Source organism: Danio rerio, chromosome 8, assembly GCF_052040795.2.
Source record: "Danio rerio strain M-AB ecotype USA chromosome 8, GRCz13ab, whole genome shotgun sequence".
In the NCBI taxonomy this organism is placed as follows: domain Eukaryota; kingdom Metazoa; phylum Chordata; class Actinopteri; order Cypriniformes; family Danionidae; genus Danio; species Danio rerio.
In genome coordinates, this window is record NC_141028.1 from 3,097,501 (window position 1) to 3,121,857 (window position 24,357).

Consider the following 24,357-nt stretch of genomic DNA (forward strand, 5'->3'; position numbering starts at 1 on the left):
GTTTGAGCTAGCAGAACTGTTGCCATGACAACAACTCTCGGATCAGCTTTGAAGAACGAAACGATCCTGGATCATGTCAAATCGTCAATATCCAAATCCAGATAACTGAGTAATCCACATACGAAGAACGGACCCCTAGTGTTCCCTAGTGGTCTCCCATCCAGCTACTGACCAGGCTCAGCCCCGCTTAGCTTCAGCGAGTAACTGATCTTGGGCTGCAGGGTGACATGGCTGTGGCCAATAATAAGCAATAACAACAAGATTTATGTAATAATATCAATAAATCTGATTTACTTTAAATGAATAAGCAGCATTTAAAACACATTGGCTTTATTGATATTATTACACAAACGGTTTTCTTGTTTGTTTCATATGAAAACTATGTAACCCAAATAGACGCAAATTTTATACGCAACTATTTTTAAATGTAATTCCTTGTGATGATTCAATGTTTTTGTTTTTTTGTTTTTTTTGGCAGATACGGGACACTGCTATTGTTCCAGTAAATACACTTCTAGCGTTTTTCAGATGAAAAATTTGATGGTGATATTACTGTGAATTTAACGTTTTTCAAAGTATTGTTGGTAATGTTTTCTAAATGTACGTAATATGAAGTGAATGTTTAAAAATCATAATATGTGATCATTTAATTTTACAACGCTAAAGGGCCATGACACCCCCCACTTTCGGTTCAGGTCTACCTCAGAATTTCTTCAAAAGATGCATCATAGTGGGCGTGGAGCTCCACGAGCAGAGGGCAGGAGTGGGCGTGGCCAGCAGGGGAGAAAGAGGGGAGCAAACAACTGTTGTGTTGTCAGTTAGCAAACAAAATGAGACACAAACCGTGAGGAGACGCATGATTTTATAGTTTACTAAGTTTACATGCAAAGAAATAAACAGTAATTTAATGCCCTGCTGCATTTGCTATTCATAATTTTATATACAGATAACCACAATTTATATCATTATAAAGATAATGGTGTTCATATAAACACTGTTAATGAGGACTTCTCCCTCAATCCCCGGGTCTGAATGCAGACTCAGTGCAGCAGGTCTCTTGCCCTGTCTATTTTAACCATTAGCCCTGCTGGTAATCTGAGGATTTAGGTGAACACAGCAGCACGGTGATGTGTCTAAATGTGAACAAACTCCTGATAAAAGACGACGTCCGCCATTCTCCAATTCTCGTACTGCTCTACCGACAAAAATGCTTCCTGCACACACACAACTTTGCTGTATCGGCCCAGACAGCATTGCGGGGAAAAACACGCAACAAACCCTGTGGATCATGGAAACAAACACATACAACCCTTCATGAACAGCTAAATACTGTGTGCCGTGGGTCCATGGGCGCGGTCTCACCCAATCATCAAAGCGTCTCACAGCTTGGCACTGGCAGGTCCGCCTTGCCTTCGGAAAGCACGTGCAGTCATGAACAACTAAGCAGCCGGCTCTTCTCATAGGATAAGAACCTCCGCTATGAATAATAATGAGAAACCGACGTGTCATCTTTGCACTTGCAGTTTTGCGCTCCGTCGCCGATTTTGATCCGCTCCAAAAATCATTTTAAACCCAGAAGCTGAAATGAGCTGAGAAAAGCTCAAAATGATCCAGTTTTTCCTACAATTACAGCTGACAGTTGCGAACATTGTCTTAACTGATGCTCAACACACACAAATCTACATAAAAAGTACTCGAGGGTTTCGTGAACCTTTAACAGCAAGGTATAATAGTGAGTATTTTACAGTGTTAACTGTCCATCATTGCACTTTATTAAAAAAGAAGCTGTTGAAAACAATTGCTTATAAATAAATAGTATATCTTCTTTGTGTCTTTTGAAATGGTAGAAAATTATACATTAAAGTAATCTAAGTGTAATCCAAAAGTAATCTGAATACACTACCATACAATTTTAATATATTACAATATACAAATACAGTTGAATTCATAATTATTTGCCCCCCTGTTCATTTTTTCCTCCAATTTATGTTTAACGGAGAGAAGATTTTCTCAACACATTTTTAATCATATTAGCTTTAATAACTGATTTATTTTATCTTTGTCATGATGACAGTAAATAATATTTTACTAGATATTCTTCAGCTTACAGTGACATTTAAAGGCTTAACTGGGTTAATTAACAAGGTTAAGTTGGTTAAAGTTGGGTTAACTAGGCAAGTTACTGTATAATTATGTTTGTTCTGTAGACGGTCGAACACAAAAATTGCTTAAAGAGGCTAATAATTTTGACCTTAAAATGGTTTTAAAAAATTAAAAAACTGCTTTTAATACAGCCGAAATAAAACAAGTAAGACTTTCTCCAGAAGAAAAAATATTATAGTAATTACTGTGAAAATTTCCTTGCTCTGTTCAACATCATTTAGCAAATATTTAAAAAAAGAGAAAAAAATTCAAAAGGGGTCTAATTATTCCGACTTCACCTGTATGTACACATATCTATATATACACACACACACACACACACAAACACATATGTATATATACATTTTATGCCATCAGTAATCTTTCACTAAGTACAATTCCTAAGTAATCCACCCAGCTCTGTATGCAAAACACAGATATGCTGTGAAAAGGATGGTTGTTTTCTTTAATAAGTTGCAAGCAAGAAGAGTTTTGTACATTTTGAGCTCATCAACTGTGTATTCTGGAGGCAGAGTCTGTTGTTTGCAAATAAAGTGAATCACAGGACTGGTTTATTGAAGTAATCTGTTCAAAGGGTGAATAAAAACAACACTCCAGTACATCAATGACACGGCAGGACATTTTGCAAGCCAAGTAAATATTTGTCAGCAAAGCTAAAGTCTAACCAGCAGCGCATCAGATCTAATTACGGCTTCTGGACATTACGAATCAAAACAGGGCTGCGCTTTTGCATTCTTCAACCAAACACATCCTTCAACCAAGCAAGATTTTATCTAGCTTCATGTAGGCAGAATCTTTGATTAGTTATTTTCACGCTCATGCCAAATTTCCTTTTGATCTCCAAATGCATGCTAACCCGCAGAGAGCTCATAAATCATTTAAATGGAGTGAATAGCAAAACATTTTGTTCTGTCAGTTAACATTTGCATATTATGTCAGACGGGAAGCAGACCCAGAACATTCACTCAGCCATTTTCCTTCGGCTTATTTCAGAGGTCGCCACAGCAGAATGAACCGCCAACTATTCCAGCATGTGTTTTATACAGCGCATGCCCTTCCAGCCACAACTTATTACTGGGAAACACACACACACACACACACACACACACACACACACACACACACACACACACACACACACACACACACACACTAGGGCCAATTGAGTTTATTCAATTCACATATAGCGCATGTTAAGCCACGATTGGTGGATGGTGGTTTTTGGGCGTGGCTTAGCGAAGGGTCAATTGAGCTTATTCACATATAGCGCATGTGTATTTTTACGGCCTTATTAAGTCTAGGGGTTTTTGCTGAAAAGGTGTAACAAAGAAGACCAAAATTTGGTAAATAATATTGAATTAGAACTAATTCAATACGAGGAGAACACACTTCAATCCTCAGCCCCAGAGTGTAGAGTCAACACAAGTTTAGAAAACACAATCATAAGGATTTATTTAATACAAATATAGAGATTTAACAGAAACTATGTCAAAACTGAGCGAGTAAAGCCTAAAACAACAAACAGAAAACAGCTAACTAAAAGTTCAGAGGACTAGCTTACCTAATGCAAAAATCAAAGATGAAAATCAACAACACAAACTTCCCTGAGCTTCCTCTCTCAACCATAAACAGGCAAAAAAAAAAAAAAGATATACAAATTAAAACAAGGCACTCGCGCTTTAGGCACACTTTGAAGTACACAAAACAATGAATATTCAATTTAAATTCAAAATTTCAACTACAATAAACACTTGTGAACAATAATCACCACACAACAAAACTACAAGTGAACAATATCACAAAGACCGGACGACCAAGAGAAATGCTCCTCAGCTCACTAGCTTCAGAAGCCAGTATTTAAAGCCAAGCCACTCCGACTCAAGCAGGATCACAACGATTAGCAGCTGGAAGCTAATTAACCTGAGTCGGGTGTGTGTGTGTGTGTGTGTGAGAGAGAGAGAGAGAGAGAGAGAGAGAGAGAGAGAGAGAGAGAGAGAGAGAGAGAGAGAGAGAGAGAGAGAGAGAGAGCAGGGTGGAGCTCAACACTTTATGCAAAGCCTATAATATGCACACAAAGTTATGTTTTGGCTGTAACAGCATGTAGAAATGCCAACTAGCCATGCCGGGACTCGATCCAGCAACTTTCTTGCTAACCACTGAGCCACTGTGCCACCAACCCAAAAAATATGCTACTTTTAACTTTGCTTTTTTTAATGTGACCAACAAATCAGTGGTGATGAAGGTAAATAAGTATTTATTTACATTTACATTTAGTCAATTAGCCATAATAAGAAGAGGCAATACACACAAGAAGTGATATTTATACAAAGAAACTGTTATTGCTCGGAGAATTATGTGCTTGAGTAGGAGGGAGAGTTTTCTACATAGAGAGAAAGAGAGAGTGTTTCTACAGGTGGTTTGTCAAGCCCACTCACCTGTGTGAGAAACACAGAAATGCACATTGCTTTTTTTATAGAGATATGGAGTGATTGTAAGAAAGTTTCTGGTACAAATGTGAAAACTGGTGCACTTGTGGGTTAAAGTGTCAGAGAGACAAAAGAGTATGTTTACAACAGGTGGTTTGTCAAGCCCACTCACCTGTGTGAGGCACACTCAGAAGTGCAATAATAAAGCCATTATATTTATTGTATTCATTGTATTTATAGTAAAATAACTGTTTTATGGCAATTTAGGGGGTATTAATTATTACCAGAAATAAAATACACTTTTTTTATTCTTATTTATTCTTATTATGGTGGCTTAAGAAAGCGACATTCTGTTACACTACATAAACTTATTATTCTTCTCTCGTCTTCTCCTAGACCAGGGGTCACCAACATGGTAAATAAAACATAAAAATAGCTCACCATAGCGCCACTTACCAGTAAGCTTCATCTAATATAGAAGTAATTATTTAAAAATGTAAATATTTGCATAAATAGAGATATATAAAAATAAAGTGTTGCACATTGATACATTAAATACAGGGTATTTCCGACCCAGTTAATTCATTGTTGATAACTTTTGTGAGGATCATTAACATGATCAGTGTCTTCACATGGATGAATATCATTAATTATTACCAAAAACATAAAGTATAATTAAAAGTAAACTGAGCAAATTTGTTATTTGAGAAGTGTTTATCAAACTGGTAGCCCTCCACATTAATCGGTACCCAAGAAGTAGCTCTCAGTTTCATAAAGGTTGGTGACCCCTGTCCTAGACCGTTCATACTACAAACACCAAAGTAACTCTAAACCTCCACACTATACTGAATAAAGCTGCTATATCTTTTCCAACTGATCCAACAGTTTTCCCCAAAACTTTCCCGGAAATTTCGGAAAAATCCCATTGACTTAACATTGAACCACACTTTGTGACCTCATAACTTTGCACCAGACTGTCATGCAGACTTAAGATTGGGCTCATTTAACTCAGTCTACCAATATGCCAATCGCTGATGACCTTTCAACTTAGTAGCCACACCCTAGCAACCACTTACGACACCTTAGCAACTGTCCCATAGACTTCCATTGTAAAAAACTGCCATTGACTTTACATTGTACATACTAACAACTTACCAATCTATACTAGCAACATACTAACAATCAAACTAATCATACTAGCAACATGCTAATTTATACTATAAGCATATTAGCCACATGCTAATTCACGTAGATGTGCAGTCATGTTGGAAGTGCATCCTTTTTATAAGTATATACGTGTGAAACAATGCTTGCACACATTGTTTGCTCACAGTTTTATCTTTCACTGGCATTATACTCAACGGCAAAACCGAAATGTCCTCACACCGCAGATTTGAACGATTTTTTCTCATACTGTTGCCTCACTTCACAGCTGCTTGCCATGTTAAAGTGTGCATGATGGTTAAGCGCCCCCTAACTTTAGAGCATAGTAGTGATTAAATATTTAGGGAGGAGTTTCCTCATCTCAGCTTTAAACTTACAGGCACACACAGTCAATTCGGAGAGATATAAAAGGCACATAAATTATTAAAAAGTAAAACCGGAAAAAACGCAGTTCACAAGCGCGTAATGAACCTTGGATGTCGTACCAAACGGTTCAATATTATATTGACAATTGTGGCATCCCTAGTGCGCATCATAAAAATCATAAGGAACTGAAACAACTCGAGGTAACGAGTAAATTATAGAATTTACTTTTTTTGGTGAATTAATCCATTTAAAGCAGCCATGAAATCAGTATATTAGTTATATTAATATCTATAAACTAGTGTGTTAAGATAAAATTCATGTTTAGAGGATATAAAACTGATTTAAAAGTCTGCAGTTAGTCCCTTTTAACTAAATGAATCAACAGTTTTTTTCACCTAACCTCATACTTCAGCTTCTCATCAAATCTCTTGACCAATCAAATGCTCATAAGTGTCTGACATGCCCCGCCCCCTTCTTATCATTGGCTGTTTATTTGACGCGCTCGAACTCAACCACTCTCACTAGAAGAGCTGTGATAAAGGGAAACGCTATTGGCTGGTTTTTAAAAGGGGAGGAGCTACTTTATGTCCTGCCCTTTCTTCATGTGTCAGTTGAGACATCGAATAAAAATATGTCTAACATCAAATAAGGGTGCTTTCACACTGGCACTTTAGGTACGCACCCAAGTTCTTTTGACGTCATAGTACGGTTAATTTAGCTAGTGTGAAAGTGTCTTCTGAACTCGGGTGCACAACCCTGTGAACCGTACCCGAGTCCGCCTGAAAGAGGTGGTCTGGGGTATGGTTCATGCGAACTCTGGTACGGTTTACTTCTGATGTGAATGCGCAATCGTGCCATATAACGGAAGTAAACCGCCAACTGTACAACAAACTATTGTTTTCATAACGTTCGTTCGTGTGTGTCACGTATTGTACCTTGGTAACAAGCGGGACTGAGCCCGGGCAAACACAGTGATGTCTGCTTGTATCCTCCAAAAACAGCTTCTGCAGACACTGTGTGATGATCTGAACGCGGACACGAGTCGCTTTCTGTATGTCCAAAACTAAAGCTTCAGTTAAAGCAGAATGACCGCGATGAGCGGACGTCTTTCCAATTGCTTTCATGACCGTCACCTAGCAACAGCCGTAAACAAAACAGCAGCTCGATGACGCAAGCGTAGCTGGGTTCAGAAGGAAAAAAGACAGTGGCTGTTTCTCAATACCAAGTACACAAAGTTCGGACTTGCGTCCTTGGAAGTTCAGACTTGCCAAGCTCAGACTTGGAAGAACGAACTCTCGAGGACGCGAGGACACAAGTCGGGTACTTCTTTAAATGGAACAGCAGTGTACTTTATAACGTCACTTACCTCACCATGGATTCATCAGTTTCACTGTACGTTAATAATAAAATGGTTTAATTAATATTATATTGATATTATAAATCTACGTTTTTGATTTAAGAAAATGTACACATATATTCATATAAATGTGAATTAAAATGAGTTATTATACACAGACACGTGTCTTTGATTATAAGATTTAGTAAACTACACTAGTAATTATACACACAATAAGAAATAAAGACATACACGATAAGAAATAAAGATTACGTCAAACAATTTGGTAAAAGACAAACAGCGTACAACACGGTAACATAATTAAAGACAATTATAAAAGGTAACAAAATAACACTGCCAAAATAACACACCTGAGAACAAATAATAGATTTATAAGACAAAAAAAACTGTCCGTTAGATATTCACAAGATGAATTAAATATCATGTTTTAGCTACAATGGAGTGATGAGGTCTAGCGGTACGTCCGAGATGGCCTGGCCGAAGTAAAGCTGCTCTGGTGGGGGAGCTGATGACGGAGCTCCCGCTGGCAGGCTGGGAGTCGGAGTACGCATAAGCTGAGCCACATCGTTAAAGAAGCGCTATCTTTGTGAATAAACTGCCGATTCGAGTTTAAAACAACGACATTCTCGCCTGAAAAACTCTTAGAACTGTATTTTGTGACACAGTAAAGGAGTATTTTTAAAACCGTGCAGGTTTCCTCCTCCGCCATTAGTGCTTGCTGGTTACGCTGCAATGCATTCTGGGATACCTGAGCTTCGCAAGTTCACACAAGTCACCTCTCAATGCATCCTTTGACCAAAGGGGCAGAGCAAGTACACATCCGGGAATTTCATCTGTACTTGGCAAGATGTAAACTTTGAATTGGAACAGTACTTTGGCGACGGTTGATGTCGTTTAACGAGGACACAAGAACGCAAGTACAGACAAGAACGCATATTGAGAAACAGCCAGTGTGAACACAAACCAATCGAGAAGGTGGAAAGGGGAGACAATCGAACTTGGGTACAGTCCAGGCAAATGAACCAAGTGTGAAAGCACCCTAAAAAAAATGCACATTTTAAAGACCTTTTCAACTGCATATAAAATTGTGAGATACTGTGTGTCTTACCACAGCAATAACAGGGATGAGGACACCCAGATTACCAGCACTGCTAGACGCCTAGAGAAGAAAAACAAACTAAATATCAGCATTCAGGATCTAAATATCCTCTAATATTCTTCTAGTAAGTGTAAGCAGAGGAAGAGGTTGACCTTGAGGGCTGGTCCTTTGTCACTGGCGCGTTCACAGGCTCTTTTCCCCTCCAGACCCAGCTGAACGAACAGCTCCAGCAGGTTGACCAGCAGCTCGTCCACCAGCGGCTCCCCCTGCAGGTTAGCTGCGATATTGGCCAGCGCGTTTATCACAGCCAGAGAGCAATGCCTGAAAAGCAGATCTTAACCTTAGTGATGCATTCAAAATCCATTTCCAAACAGAATCAAAGTTATATAAAACTGTCATTGCTGATGAAATATAGCATAACTTAACCCTTTCCCTGCCAGCGTTTTTTTTCTTTTAAGTTTCCAGCCACTGCTTTTGCTTTTCCTGCAGCTCTCAGATGTAACGTTGAATTTTAACAGTCGAATTTGAGCCACTGAATTTATGGAAGCTAATTTTTTAACCAAAATATAATGAATTGAAAATTGCTTTTTAAATATTCAAATTCATATTTTTAAACAGGACTGAATATTGTGGAAGTGAAATCTAGAAGTTGAATATGAAGTATTGAATTGAAGAATGAAATTGTGTTTTGAATTGAAATATTCACAGCTTAAATAAACAGCAAATGACCTAAAATTACAAACCCTGACAATTAAAGTCATGAAAATGCACGCAGTTGTTAATTTATTGTATTTTTTTTTAGTTAGTACTATTCAACAAGCTTTTTATTTCAATACATTCGGCATTGATTTTGTTCCATTATTTAATGAACCAACCTTATAGCTTTCAAATTTAAAAAACATATTATTATATATTCACATTGGCGGCATGGTGGCGCAGTGGGTAGCACTGTCACCTCACAGCAAGAAGGTCACTGGTTCGAGCCTCAGCTGGGTCAGTTGGCATTTCTATGTGGAGTTTGCATGTTCTCCCCGTGTTGGCGTGGGTTTCCTCTGGTTGCTCCAGTTTCCCAGTCCAAACATGCGCTATAGGGGAATTGATAAACTAAATTGTTCATAGTGTATGATCGTATGGGTGTTTCCCAGTACTGGGTTGCATCTGGAAGGGCATCCGCTACATAAAAAATATGCTGGATAAGTTGGCGGTTCATTCCGCTGTGGCGACCCCTGATTAATAAAGGGACTAAGCCGACAAGAAAAAGAATTATATCTTCATGCGTTCATGTTTTATACCCACTTAAATGCAGGCAGGTTTATGAAAAATGCATTTTTCTAAACGTGGTGCATTTCCAAGATATGAAAAAATTTATTTTATAAAAAAATAATGCAGAAAAATGTATGAGATAGAGGGAAAAACTAAATATATTTCACAAAAGCTTTTTTGACATGAAATTAACTTCTTATATAATATTTATGACACCTAAAGGTACGTTACTGGGAGCAAAATGACACAAAACATAAGTGTTTAAATGGTTAAAAACACAAATAAATACAAATACAGTTGAACTCAGAATTATTAGCCCCCTGTTTATTTTTCCCCTAATTTCTGTTTAACGGAGAGCAGATTTTTTCAACACATTTTTAAACATAATAGTTTTAATAACTTATTTCTAATAATTGACTATTTTTTCTTTGTCATGATGACAGTAAATAATATCTGACTAGATATTCTTCAAGACACTTCTATACAGCTTAAAGTGACATTTAAAGGCTTAACTAGGTGAACTAGGCAGGTTAGGGTAATTAGGCAAGTTATTGTATAACGATGGTTTGTTCTGAAGACTATCAAAGAACAAAAAGCTTAAAGGGGCTAATAATTTTGTCCCTAAAATGGCTTTTAAAAAACTTAAAACTGCTTTTATTCTAGCCGAAATAAAACAAATAAGACTTTCTCCAGAAGAAAAAATATTATCAGACATACTGTGAAAATTTCCTTGCTCTGTCAAACATAATTTGGAAAATAATTAAAAATAGAGAAAAAAAATCAAAAGGGGGCTAATAATTCTGACTTCAACTGTATATAGATATTTTATTGATGATGCTTCAAGGGTCTTACAAATATCTATAAATCTGTAATGGGATAAAAAATGATTATTATTTAAAATTATTTCATTGCATAAAACCTAATCTGAAGTCTCTCTAAGAACTGAATGAATGATTGACAGATGAGGTCGCGCACCTGTAGCCGTGGTCTTTGTAGTCTTTAGTAGCAGAATAAACCACATTACTGGCTTTAACACTGATCTGCTGGAACAGGTTCCACACCTCCTGATAGATGTATTGCTGGAGGAAAAACACAAACCACACGCTAGCAAGATTTTTACATTCAAAATAGCACAAAAATAGGGATGCACCGAAATGAAATTCTTGGCCGAAGCCGAATAATAATGAATTGCTTGGCCGAAGGCCAAATACCGAATGCGGTGTTTTGCTTTTTTTTTCATTTAGTTTGCCAATTTTTTCACCATTACAATAATTAAACAGTAAAAACTATCTTTTTACTATTTTGTGTTGCTTTTAAGAGAAATAAATCAAATAACAAAAATACAATTTCAAAAATAACACTGAACATTTTTTTTAACATTCCAGCAGATAATATACAAACAAAGCACAATATAACTTAAAATAAATAAATTAGTAAAATAAAAAAATATTTTTATTTGGCCATCTTTGAAGCCCCCCTTCTTGAATAGCCTATGTTAGGCCTATAACTGACTGCTGAAAGAATGTAACTATGTCTACAACAACAAATGTGCATTGAATGGTGCAAAAAATGTGGATGACAACAAATGAATAACTGTCCAAGACATAAGCCTACTTAGCCTACTTCTTCAGGAAAAGTGGCAGGTTCTTCTTTATAAAAAGTAGCTTCTCTGCTGTCTCGCATGAAAGTCGGTTCCTCTTCTCATCGATGACATGAGATGCAGCACTAAACAGTCTCTCGCTGTCGGCTGTCGGTGCGCGGCTCATCTGTAGTACGAGCCCGTTTACTCTCTGCGCTGTTTTCATCTCCTGCGCTGTGCATCACCTGACCGTCTCCAATACCTAGCGGCTTTCCCAAGTCCAACTCGGCCTGGATCATTTCTCGTGTGCGCAGCTTTTTTCCCATATCCAAGTAATGATCTTGTATATCGCGGATCATGCACAGTCGCGATGAAGTACAGGTGTTCTGAGTCCGCCTGACTAAATCGTGCCCTGACAGCTTCTAAGAGCGCACTTTTAGCTGTTTTCACCCCGTGGTCTGTGTCAGCCTCTTTGTTTAAAAAACGCTTTAGTGCTGCAAGTAAATGTATGATGCCACAGATGAGCTTATCTCTCTTGTTATCTGCTCAAAGGGGGCGAGAAGACAGAGAACGTTTCTCTGGACAATTCAGCAGAACAGTGTCTGCAAACGGCCGTTTCTGCCTCTTTCAATTACACTTTAAAGCGCTTCCACACTGCTGACATGTTTGCTGCATAAAGCGCGCGCCTCTCACTCTACGCGGGTTATTTGATCGCGTCATTAAAAGCGTCATTGTTCGGCAAAATTTATTCGGCCTTTTTACTTATTCGGCCGAACACCGAAATGGCTTTTTTTTTCTATTTTCGGCCGAATAATTTCGGTTGCCGAATATTCGGTGCATCCCTACACAAAAATGTGAAAATTGCGTAATAACTTGCAAATAAAGTACAGTTTCCATCACACCTGATCCATGAAATCGTTATTCTGTGCATGAGTTTGAAAAAAAGGTAACATCTGAATTTCTGAAGAAAAAGCCAGAATTACAATTTTATGTACAGTGCTCAGCAAATATACACCCTCACAAATCTCTTACTTAAATGAGTATTTCTATAGGAAGCTTTACAATATTATATTTGCGCATATACATTAGATTAGTCAGTACTGACCAAATCTGGACCTAATCTAACAAAATGACCACCAGTGTGCAGCACCACTTGGATGATGCGACGGCAGCCACAGGACAACGGCGCCAGTGCGCTCACCACACACCAGCTATTGGTGGAGTGGAGAGACAGTGATAGAGCCAATTCGGTGGAAGGGGATGATTGGGATGCCATGATCGTATGGGCCGATAGAGGGACATTGGCCAGGACACCGGGGTTACACCCCTGCTCTTTCACGAGAAGTGCCATGGGATTTTTAATGACCCCAGAGAGTCAGGACCTCGGTTTAACGTCTCATCCGAAAGACGGCGCCCACTGACAGTGTAGTGTCCCCTTCACTTTTACTGGGGTATTAGGACTCACGCAGACCGCAGGTTGAGCGCCCCCTGCTGGCCTCACTAACACCACTTCCAACAGCAACATAGTGTTCCCTAGTGGTCTCCCATCCAGCTACTGACCAGGCTCAGCCCTGCTTAGCTTCGGTGAGTAACCGGTCTTGGGCTGCAGGGTGACATGGCTGTGGCATAACGCTGCAATAATAACACTGCAAAATGAGTACACTTAAATTAATATGTTAGGGAAAAATATTCTTTCTTATTTATTTTTTAAACCAAGCAAAACAGAAACAAAAACATTCATAAAATTTTGTAGTTTGTATTTTTTTCAAGAATTTAAATGTCTTATCTTTCTATTTCTGTGATTAAAATATTATTTTAATGAATATATCTGTTCAACAAATGTGTTTTGTTTAAAGGCACCAAAATATATGACCGATAATCACTGAGAAATGGATAAAACTGTTCATTTTCACAATGGGGTGTACTCGTTTATGCTGAGCACTGGATAGCAATTGTGGGTTTATATGCTCAGGCAATTCAGCCTTTTTTCATAATTGCAACATTTTCTTGCAGTTGCAAATGTACTTTCTAGAGGTTATAAAGGTATAGACTTCTCTCTCAATTCTTAGTTCACATCTTGCTATTTCAAAAAAAGCTTTGTGTTCCAAAACTGCAACTTTTCCCAAGCCAGGCTCATTCTGAAAATGTACCCCTGTATACATTTCTGGAGAGCACCAAATACGTCCCAGGAGGTACGATTTTGCCGTTTTTGTTTTTACGAATCCACTAGAGGCCGCTGTGTACGCTTTTTCAGATATCACATTTTCTCATAAGTGCCATTAGTGCCTGCTGTTCTCATGTAAATGAATCAGAGTGCGCTGTCAACTGACTGACTGACAACCGACCCTTCTCCTTACCAAAACCAACCGATAGTGTTTTCAAAAGCACAAATAGACCTGACTTCCCTAAACACAACAAACAGTTTTAAAAAGCGATCCAGAAAAAGCCTCATATTTACCAGGTTTTTAGATTTTACCACATTCTCACCCTGTTATTTACTTTTTTAATTACATTTTTTGGCTCCTGTTTTTGTCTTACTGGAACGTTTCTTCACCGAACTCAAACCCCGTCATCACGGTCAACTTCGCTCCGCGTTACAAGTCCACCAACGTATGCAGCGAGCCACTAGACAAACTGGTAACCGTGGAAGAGCCGTCCATACGGAGGTAAGGAAAAGCGTCATACTACCCACTAGCGTTCATTTTAAAGACCAAATGCAGCCATACGTACTTCTGGCTACATAATTCACGTCTTCCAGAAATGTATATAGCGCTATGTTTTCAGAATGAGCCTGTAAAGTTCTGGAGTTTACATCTTCAGTCCTGAATTTGCACCTTGCACATTGGCAGGTCTGAAATCAGAATTGCAACTTTGCTTCAACACACTGCAACTTTATAGGCTATCTCACAGTTCAGATAATATTTATTGCAATTCAGCTATACTTGTAGAAAAAGTGGATGAAATAGTCACAGTTGTCAATCTCACAATTCTGTTTACATCTTCAGTTCTGTATGTACCCCTCATGCTGCATTCAGACCAGACGCGGAACGTGCGTCAAGCGCGAGTGATTTACATTTTAAGTCAATGCAAACGCGCGAATAGACATTCTGTGGCGCGATACACGCGAATGGCGCAGCGCGAATGACGCGAAATGCGCGAATGGCGCGGTGCGAATGGCGTGATATTCGCGAATGGCGTGGCGCAAATTGAGCGTTTTGCTTGTTTGACGCGATTAATACGCGTTTCACGCGAATCACTTGAGTTCAAAAATCTGAACTTCAGCCGACATTCGCGCCGCGTTAACCAATCAGAAGCTTGCTCTTGTGGGGGCGTGATTGTGACGTATCGCTTGTTGTCGGTGTCCCAGGGGAAATCCCCCAGCAGAAACCGACAAGAAGTTCATCAAACTGGGCTGGGCTCAGTCAGAAGCACCGCTGAAAACCTCCGTCATCCAGGTTCAGTTTCTGGAGGAGTCTATGAGCTTAAAGAGCTGGATGCACCTCTGAAAGCATGTAGTGGACTCAGACACGGCTCTAAACGTATCGACGCTGTTTATCATCCTTCATAAAGCACATAAACACTGTTATTTTCTTCATAAAATCCATGTTAGACCTTTAGCTATGAAGCTAGAGTCACGGGCCAGACAGAAGCCCTGCCCATCACGCGAATCCGCGTCTGTTCTGAAGTGAATTTGACACGCGAATGAAGCGAGTACCCTCAAATGTTCACGCGGCTATTTACACGCGAATAGCGCGATTTATCCGCGCGTTCCGCGTCTGGTGTGAACACAGCATCACAAGTCTGAAGTTTTACATCTGAAAGTCAGAATTAGTACTTTATTTCTTACAATTGCAAGTTTGCAGATTCCCACAATTCTGACTTTTTTGCAACTCCATAAGACTGGAGAGATGTAAACTCATTATGAGATTTAAAGTCATATCTTACATGTAAACCAAGATGTAAACTTGCAAGATGCAAAATGAAAAATAAAATCAGAATTTTGAGACAAATAGGTACATTTATTTTCCATTGCTTCCATTAAATGAAAACCTGAGACAAGACTTAGGGATGCACAATATACTGTACGGTTTCAGCATCGATATTGCAAAGTGATCATTTGCAACATCATCGCAGGATTTAAAAAGCATTCATACTATTTGTAACATTATGTTATGTTTAATTTTCATAATAACAGTTCATTTTATGGAATTATTTATACAATGAAAGCTAAGCAGTATTGTTTTGCATTACTGTATACCTGAATACTGTTAGACTCCTCGGAAAAAACAAGAAAACGCTGTTTATTTCACTTGTATATATTTCTTCATTGCTTGCTTCATCTATGCTTGTACAATAAATTGTTTATTATATTTTCTATAGATGCACTCACATACAGAATCTTCCCAAGCAATCTTAAACTGATCAATTCTTTCCAAATAGAGATTTTCAAGTCATGTGGTGAAATTGTGTTCATATCGCAATATAAATTCGCAGAATAACTAAATTTTGCAATGTTAGATTTTCCCCTAGACTAAATCCACTGAAAATAGATGCTGCAGCTTTGCGCAGTGAACAGCTGTAATTATTTAGTGTGTCAGAGCCTTACATTGCCTGTGATAATCATGCAGCCCAGCTGGTCTATAATCAGCACGTCTAGCGGGGAGGGCGGCTGGCAGAACTTCTGCTGCAGGATCTGCAGGATGGGCTCCATCACTTTAGGACTGTCCCGCATGGCCACAGCGATGTGTCCCAGAGCGCGGATGGTGTGATCGGGGATCAGATGGGCCTCTCTGAAAACACACACAAAACAGTGCGGTCAGAGAGACAGATGGATGGATGGATGGATGGACAGATAGACAAATGGACAGACAAATGGAAGAACAGACAAACAGATGGACAGACAAACGAATGGACATACAGACAGACAGAAAGACAGACAAATAGAAGGACAGCAGACAGACAGACAAACAGATGGACAGGCAAACGGATGGACATACAGACAGACAGAAAGACAGACAAATAGAAGGACAGCAGACAAACAGATGGACAAACAAAAGGATGGACGTATGGACAGATAGACAGACAGACAAACAAACAGATGGATAGACAGACAAACAGAAGGAAAGACAGACTGATAAACAGACAGACAAACAGACAAACAGATGGACAAACAAAAAGATGGACGTATGGACAGACAGACAAACAGAAGGAAAGACAGACTGATTAAAATACAGACAAGCAGACAAACAAATGGACAGACAAATGGACGGATGTACAGACAGACAGACAAATAAAAGGACAACAGACGGACAGACAAGCAGAAGGAAAGACAGACTGATGAACAGACGGATAGACAAGCAAAAGGAAAGAGAGACTGATAAACAGACAGACAGACAAACAGATGGACAGACAAACTAATGGACGGACAGACAAACAGAAACACATAGACAGACCTCTAGACAGATGAATAGACAGATGGACAGACAGACGACTAGACAGATGGCTAGACGGCTAGACGGACAGACAGACAGAAACATGGAGACAGACGATTAGATGAATAAACAGACAGATGAACAGACAGACAGACAAAAGCACAGAGACAGATGGCTAGACAGACGATTAGACAGACAGGTGGACAGAAACACAGAGATAGAAGGCTAGACAGACAAACTGACAGATGAATTAACAGACAGACAGACAGACAGACAGACAGACAGACAAACAGTTGGACAGACAAACGATTGGACGGACAGACAAACAGAAACACATAGACAGACCTCTAGACAGATGAATAAACAGATGGACAGACAGACGACTAGACAGATGGCTAGACGGCTAGACGGACAGACAGACAGAAACACGGAGACAGACGATTAGATGAATAAACAGACAGATGAACAGACAGACAGACAAAAACACAGAGACAGATGGCTAGACAGACGATTGGACAAACAGGTAGACAGAAACACAGAGATAAAAGGCTAGACAGACAAACTGACAGATGAATTAACAGACAGACAGACAGACAGACAAACAGACTGACAGACAGACAGACAGATGAATTAACCGATAGACAAACAGACAGACAGACAGACAGACAGACAGACAGACAGACAGACAAACAGACAGACAAATTGACAGATGAATTAACAGACAGACAGACAAATTGACAGACAGAAACAGAGGGCTAGACAGATGTTTGGACAGACAGATGACATAGTCAAACAGACGAATAGACAGATAGATAGCGAACAGACAGACAGAAACACAGATAGAGAGAAACACAGAAACAGAGGGCTAGACAGATGATTGGACAGACAGACAGACGGATAGTGACAGACAGACGGATAGTCAAAGACAGACAGACATTGTTTGCGTCCTCACTTGTCGTTCTCCTGTGAGATGTAGAGCCGATTTGACAGGCTGGCTAAGAACGCCTCCACGATAACAGGATCCATAGTGAGACCAGCTTTCAGACATCTGCAGACCACACACACGCGCACACACACACACACACACGCACAAACAAACAAACAATCACAGAAGAATGTTTACATGCACTCATATTCGAGTGAATGCAACGTGATTTCTGAATCAGCTTATTAGGGTTGAGCGATGTCGACCAATGTGACATGATAGACTGCGCGTGACGTGTCTGAAGAGCGAGGAGGGATCCGGGGGTGAGAAGGGTGCGTGACTTATTTGAGGACCGGGAGGGAGACGTGCAATTTCCATAAGATTATCACTTGTTTGCGGGCATTATGAGTCCTGCAAATGCACAGAGACTCCCGAAACTTCCGGGACACTTGGGATGTCTGAATATCACGTTTAACAACTGAGACGCGATCCAGCGGTACATCCTTGATAAAGACGTGCACTGCTCCTCTGTCTCATGGAGCTCTGAGAGAGAAGCGTGTGGCTGTGACAGTGAAGTGAGCACCACTTGTGTGTGTATGTGGTCACGTGATGTGCGTTTTCAGAGGACGGAGGGCTGTTCAGAAATGCACGGTGTGGATGTGGATCATTTTCATTATAAAATGCCATTTTAATAATAAGACGTGTTCGTGTAAACGGGGCCCGAGTGTGTATCGGGGGCGGGGCTCAGCATCTTGTTGTCTATTGGCCATCGGCGATGGGATCGCCTATCGGCCCAACCCAACTGCTTATACAATATGAACCCTAAGTTCATTCATTCATTCATTTTTACTTGCCAGCTTAGTCCCTTTATTAATCCGGGGTCGCCACAGCGGAATGAACCGCCAACTTATCCAGCACATTTATCTTACACATTTTTACGCAGCGGATGCTCTTCCAGCCGCAACCCATCTCTGGGAAACATCCACACACACATTCACACACACACTCATACACTACGGACAATTTAGCCTAGCCAACTCACCTGCACCGTATGTCTTTGGACTGGGGGGGAAACCAGAGCACCCGGAGAAAACCCACGTGAATGCAGGGAGAACATGCAAACTCCACACAGAAACCATATTACCAGTATCGTAAATATCAGTACTTAAGGATTAATCCGCCCCCCTCAACTGAGCCGAGGATCGAACCAGGAACCCAGCGACCTTCTTGCTGTGAGGTGACAGCACTACCTACTGCGCCACTGTGTCGCCCAACCCTAAGTTTAGCAATCCAATTCACATACTTACAAAGTTAGGGATGTAACAATATTGTAAATACCGTCATACATAGCAATTCCTTTCAATATTACCGTGGTTGTGACTCAATAAAATCATAGGTCTTTTGGTGAAAAGTTTGCTCAGGCGATTGAAGTGAACGGGAGGTAGCGGAAACTACAAATTTCATCAGCCCAGGCGTGGCCATCCTCCTTTGCGGTCTGTTGTCACTACAGATCCAGTAATGCAGAAATGAAGGGTGCTGCTAGTAGCGGTAAAGAAAAAGGTTTAAAGGTTTTTACATGGTTTAATATTTTTTGTTATGTTAAAATTGAATAATTTAAGTTCCTGTTTGAAAGTTTACAGATAGATAATTTGTATGTCATTGATCTGTTCAGTGTTGAGGTGACCTGAACATTCTAGCACTTTTTTGAGTCTCTTCAACAGTTTTGTTTTTCCTTTAAATGATTCAATAAATACCGTACCGTGCCATTCATACCGAGGTATTACCGTATCGTGAAATTTTGATACCGTTACATTCCTAGTAAAAGTGCATTTTCATTTTGCAAACACACTAAAGTAGAGACAAGTACACTTTATTACTAAAAGCTTTTCATTTTTGGCTTTTATACAACATGGCATTTGACTTCTGTGCAAGAAAATATGGCTGAGGGCTTGATAAAGCAGTGTAAAAGTGTGTTTACCTGCAGATGTTGTCGATGGAAATGTCTCGGAGCTGCTCATACATGGACGGCTGGTCTTTCCTACTGGACAGGAGGTTGAGTGAGGACTGAGAGTGTTCATTGGTCACGTTGATTTTGATCCCACCGGCTCCTAAAAGTAAGTTATGAAGATATCAGCAGGAATAACTGAGTCCATAAAGTGGTATAGAGACTAATGGTAGATTATATAGCATAAATACTTTAACTTATTATATTTACATTTAGTCATTTAGCACACGCTATTATCCAAAGCGACTTACAAATGAGCAAATATAAATTTTTCATAAGTCATTCAAGATCTTTATCAGAACATATATTATATTTTATGTTAAAATATTACGCTTAGTTGAATGTAATAAAGATGCTAAAACATGCTGAACTGACCTGAGCTGCACTGACTGTGGTACTTGTAGAGTTTAATGAGCACCGCTGACGGAACCACCAGAAAATCCTTCAGAGACAAACTAGCCGAGTGAGCGATGACGGGGAAACGCTCACACAGACGACCCAGACCCTAAAACACATTTTCAAAATACTTCATTCTTTGTAATTTAGGAGCCACTTTCTTCTATGGGACCAAAAAATGTCCCCACGAGTTCAAAATAACTGGCATTGCTATACTTGTGGGGACATCTTGCTCCCCTGACTTCATGAATACCAGGACCACACACACACACACACACACACACACACACACACACACACACACACACACACACACACACACACACACACACACACACACACACACACACACACACGTTTCCCTGCAGGTTCACCTGTAAGCAGCAGATGAGCAGAGGCATGTGGGCGATGATCACTTTACTGGATGTTTTAGACTGAAGTTTCTCCGAGAGTTTAGTGCACAAATTCTCCGCTCCTATAAAATAGGAAAAAATAGCAAATAAACTTTAAATTTTGAAAGGGTCTTAATGATTTATGGTTTGACTGTAAAGTTAAACTTCCTGACACCTTTACAGCACTCGTGTGCATAAAAGAAAAAGACAGGCCATCACTGAACATGGAGGATGATCTCAAGAGTGGTGGTCTTGAAAGGTTAGTATTAAAGTAAATAAATGACTATAAAACATACACTCACAGGCCACTTTATTAGGTACACCTTACTAGTACCGGGTTGGACCCCCTTTTGCCTTAATCCTTTGTGGTACAGATTCAACAAGGTACTGAACATATTCCTCAGAGATTTTGCTCCATATTGACATGATAGCATCACGCTGTTGCTGCAGATTTGTCGGCTGCACATCCATGATGCCAATCTCCACCACATCCCAAAGGTGCTCTATTGGATTGAGCTCTGGTGACTGTGGAGGCCATTTGAGTACAGTGAACTCATTGTCATGTTCAAGAAACCAGTCTGAGATGATTCACGCTTTATGACATGCTGTGTTATCCTGCTGGAAGTAGCCATCAGAAGATGGAGACACTGTGCTCATAAAGGGATGGACATGGTCAGCAACAATACTCAGGTAGGCTGTGGTGTTGACATGATGCTTAATTGCTACTAATGGACCCAAAGTGTGTCAAGAAAATCTCCCCCACACCATTACACCACCACCAGCCTGAACCGCTGATACAAGGCAGGATGGAGCCATGCTTTCATCTTGTTGAAATTGCTACCAAATTCTGTCCCGAGCATCCGAATGTGTCAGCATAAATGGAGACTCATCAGAGCAGGCAACGTTTCTCCAATCTTCTATTGTCCAGTTTAGGTGAGTCTGTGTGAATTGTAGCCTCAGTTTCCTGTTCTTAGCTGACAGGAGCGGCACCCGGTGTGCTCTTCTGCTGCTGTAGCCCATCCGCCTCAAGGTTGGACGTGTTGTGTGTTCAGAGATGCTCTTCTGCAGATCTTGGTTGTAACGAGTGCTTATTTGAGTTACTGTTGCGTTTCTATCAGCTGGAACCAGTCTGGCCATTCTCCTCTGACCTCTGGCATCAACAAGGCATTTGCGCCCACAGAACTGCCGCTCACTGGATATTTCCTCTTCTTCTGACCATTGTCTGTAAACCCTAGAGATGGTTGTGTGTGAAAATCCCAGTAGATCAGCAGTTTCTGAAATACTCAGACCAGCCCGTCTGGCACCATCAACCATGCCACGTATAGTCACTTAAATCCCCTTTCTTCTCCATTCTGATGCTTACTTTGAACTGCAGCAGATCCTCTTGACCATGTCTACATGCCTAAATGCAGTGAGCTGCTGCCATGTGATTGGCTGATTAGAAATTTGCGTTAACGAGCAGTTGTACAGGTGTACCTAATACAGTGGCCAGAGAGTGTATATGGTTCTAAGACTGCAGCATTTTTTTGTGTTGTCAATACGTTCGTTTGAAAAGCCCTGATCTCAGAGAACTGCTTGCTAATCTGTCTAAGGGTCGAGACACACAATGCTTAAGGTCGGCTGTTGCGGTTTGCCGGACAGTGTGTGTCTGTCTAGTGTGTTTGGTGTGTTCCACACATCGCCATATTACCAGTATCGTAAATATCAGTACTTAAGGATTAATCCGCCCACCTCAAGCAAATGAACTTCAATGTTTACCGGACGTGTGGAACACACCAAACACACTAGCCGGACCCATGTTCACCAACAAAGCCCAACGGCCGACCATCTTGTTGTGTCCCAGCCCTTAGAAACAATTGATGATTGCAAATGGCTGAGTGTCAGTAACAGACAGACCTTGCTCATCTTTGACGGCCCACACCATCAGGTCCACACAGGCTGCATTTGCATGGCAGCGGAGCTTCAGAGGACTGGCTTCACCTGGCAGACGCTCCTCATGCAGGACCCGCTGGAGCTCCGACTGACTGCTGCTGAACTGCTCCAGCACAAAGTCATGCACCTCCTTCACGAAACCCGCATGCACGTCTGAGAGGAGACAATAAACAAAGAAAAATCTTCTCTCCATTATAAAGAAATTGGGGAATAATACACAGGGGGGGCTAATAATATCATCTTATGAGTATTTAACAAATGAGTGCAAACAGCAGAGTTTAGTCACCTTTCATGTAATAAAGCGTGTCTCTGAGCATCTTGAACATGCTGACGTACAGCGGGTCGCTGAAGCCTTTGTAGAACAGATCCACGCCTGCATTCGCCTTAAATGTAAATAAAAGAATAAGCAAGAGCAGAAAACGCCAGCAGGCTTCACTGTCTGCTTTGTGACAAATAAATAGCAATGCATGCATGCAGATCCTGCAGGTATGAAGAAAGATGTGAGTTTACCTCAGTAACCTCAGTCACTACAGCATCCAGAGACTTGAGGAATGAATCTGACACAAACTGCTTCACCTGCACCAACAAGACAAACCACATGTTATTTCTGTCGTGTTTTATATAATATAGATTAATAAATACAGTCAGAATTATTAACCCTCCTGCATTACTAGAGCCCTGTATTTTTCCCCCAATTACACTTTAACAAAGATTTTTCCAACACATTTATTCATTTTCTTGTCGGCTTAGTCCCTTTATCAATCTGGGGTTGCCACAGCGGAATGAACCGCCAGCTTATCCAGCAAGTTTTTACGCAGCGGATGCCCTTCCAGCCGCAACCCATCTCTGGGAATTTCCAACACATTTCTAAACATAATAGTTTTAATAACTCATTTCTAATATCTGATTTATTTTATCTGTCATGATGACAGTAAATAATATTAGACTAGATATTCTTCAAGACACTTCTATACAGCTTAAAGTGACATTTAAAGGCTTAACTAGGTTAATTAGGGTAAAGTTATGGTAATTAGGCAAGTCATTGTATAACAGTGGTTTGTTCTGTATACAATCCTAAACTAATATTGCTTAAAGGGTCTAATAATTATGACCTTAAAATGGGTTTAAAATAATTAAAAGCTGCTTTTATTCTAGCTAAAATAAAACAAATAAGACTTTCTCCAGAAGAAAAAATATTATCAGACATACTGTGAACATTTCCTGAATCTGTTAAACATCATTTGGGAACTATTATACGTATATAATATGTATAATATTAGTATATAAAAATCTAAGCAGCATTACAGAAGTCCTCGATCAATCATTGATATTATTAGTATATATTAATATTAAAAAACATATCCCGGCACCAATAGCCTAGTGGTTAAGTGCATCAATGGTAATAACTTAGGGGTTAAATGCCCCGACGTCGATAGCCTAGTGCAGGGGGGCTCAACCCTGTTCCTGGAGATCGACCTTCCTGCAGATTTCAGTTGCTACCCATTTCAAACACACCTGCCTGTAATTATCAAGAGCTGTTCAGGTCCTAATTAATTGGTTCAGGTGTGTTTGATCAGGGTGGGAGCTGAGCTTTGCAGGAAGGTAGGGCTGCGTCCGAAACCGCCTACTACTCAGTAGGTACTGCTTTTGAATTTAAACGTACTGCTCGGCTGTTAGAAAAGTACGTTCTATACAGTATGAATTTGAAAAGTATGAATGGAATTCGGACGTACTACATCTGCCATTTTGTCATGGTCATGTGACCTACCTGCGTCAGTTGCGTCGCCTCACTTTCATAGTGCAGCGTGCATGGGATGCGCACTTCAGAATCTCGCCGGAAGTAGTAAGTCATCCAGGT

The 24,357-nt window shown here is 40.1% G+C and overlaps 2 protein-coding genes and 1 long non-coding RNA gene across 11 annotated transcripts in view; 1 reads left to right on the plus strand and 2 right to left on the minus strand.

Annotated features, from left to right (window-relative positions):
• The window catches only part of serpind1 (serpin peptidase inhibitor, clade D (heparin cofactor), member 1), a 20,067-nt gene extending 17,358 nt beyond the window's left edge, over nucleotides 1-2,709 (plus strand). For 2 of the 3 annotated variants that reach the window (XM_087262888.1, XM_087262889.1), the window contains exon 5: nucleotides 1-2,709. This exon is cut by the window's left edge and continues 2,395 nt beyond it. The gene's annotated coding sequence lies outside the window, so the exon portion shown is untranslated. The other variant, XR_015496883.1, reaches the window with a different exon arrangement.
• pi4kab (phosphatidylinositol 4-kinase, catalytic, alpha b) overlaps nucleotides 1-24,357 on the minus strand; it is a 151,871-nt gene that overhangs the window by 96,364 nt on the left and 31,150 nt on the right. For all 7 annotated transcript variants that reach the window (NM_001441535.1, NM_001441534.1, NM_001441539.1 and 4 more), the window contains 11 exon segments: nucleotides 8,585-8,635; nucleotides 8,728-8,896; nucleotides 10,814-10,917; nucleotides 16,024-16,207; nucleotides 17,802-17,897; nucleotides 19,753-19,882; nucleotides 20,155-20,284; nucleotides 20,550-20,650; nucleotides 22,464-22,652; nucleotides 22,786-22,882; nucleotides 23,010-23,075. In NM_001441535.1, coding sequence (NP_001428464.1) covers nucleotides 8,585-8,635; nucleotides 8,728-8,896; nucleotides 10,814-10,917; nucleotides 16,024-16,207; nucleotides 17,802-17,897; nucleotides 19,753-19,882; nucleotides 20,155-20,284; nucleotides 20,550-20,650; nucleotides 22,464-22,652; nucleotides 22,786-22,882; nucleotides 23,010-23,075 — 1,317 coding nt within the window.
• On the minus strand, nucleotides 2,357-4,149 carry LOC147842499 (uncharacterized). The gene is made up of 2 exons (XR_015497523.1): nucleotides 3,275-4,149; nucleotides 2,357-3,230 (listed from the first exon to the last, which is right to left on the minus strand). It is a non-coding gene; the product is annotated as an uncharacterized LOC147842499 (long non-coding RNA).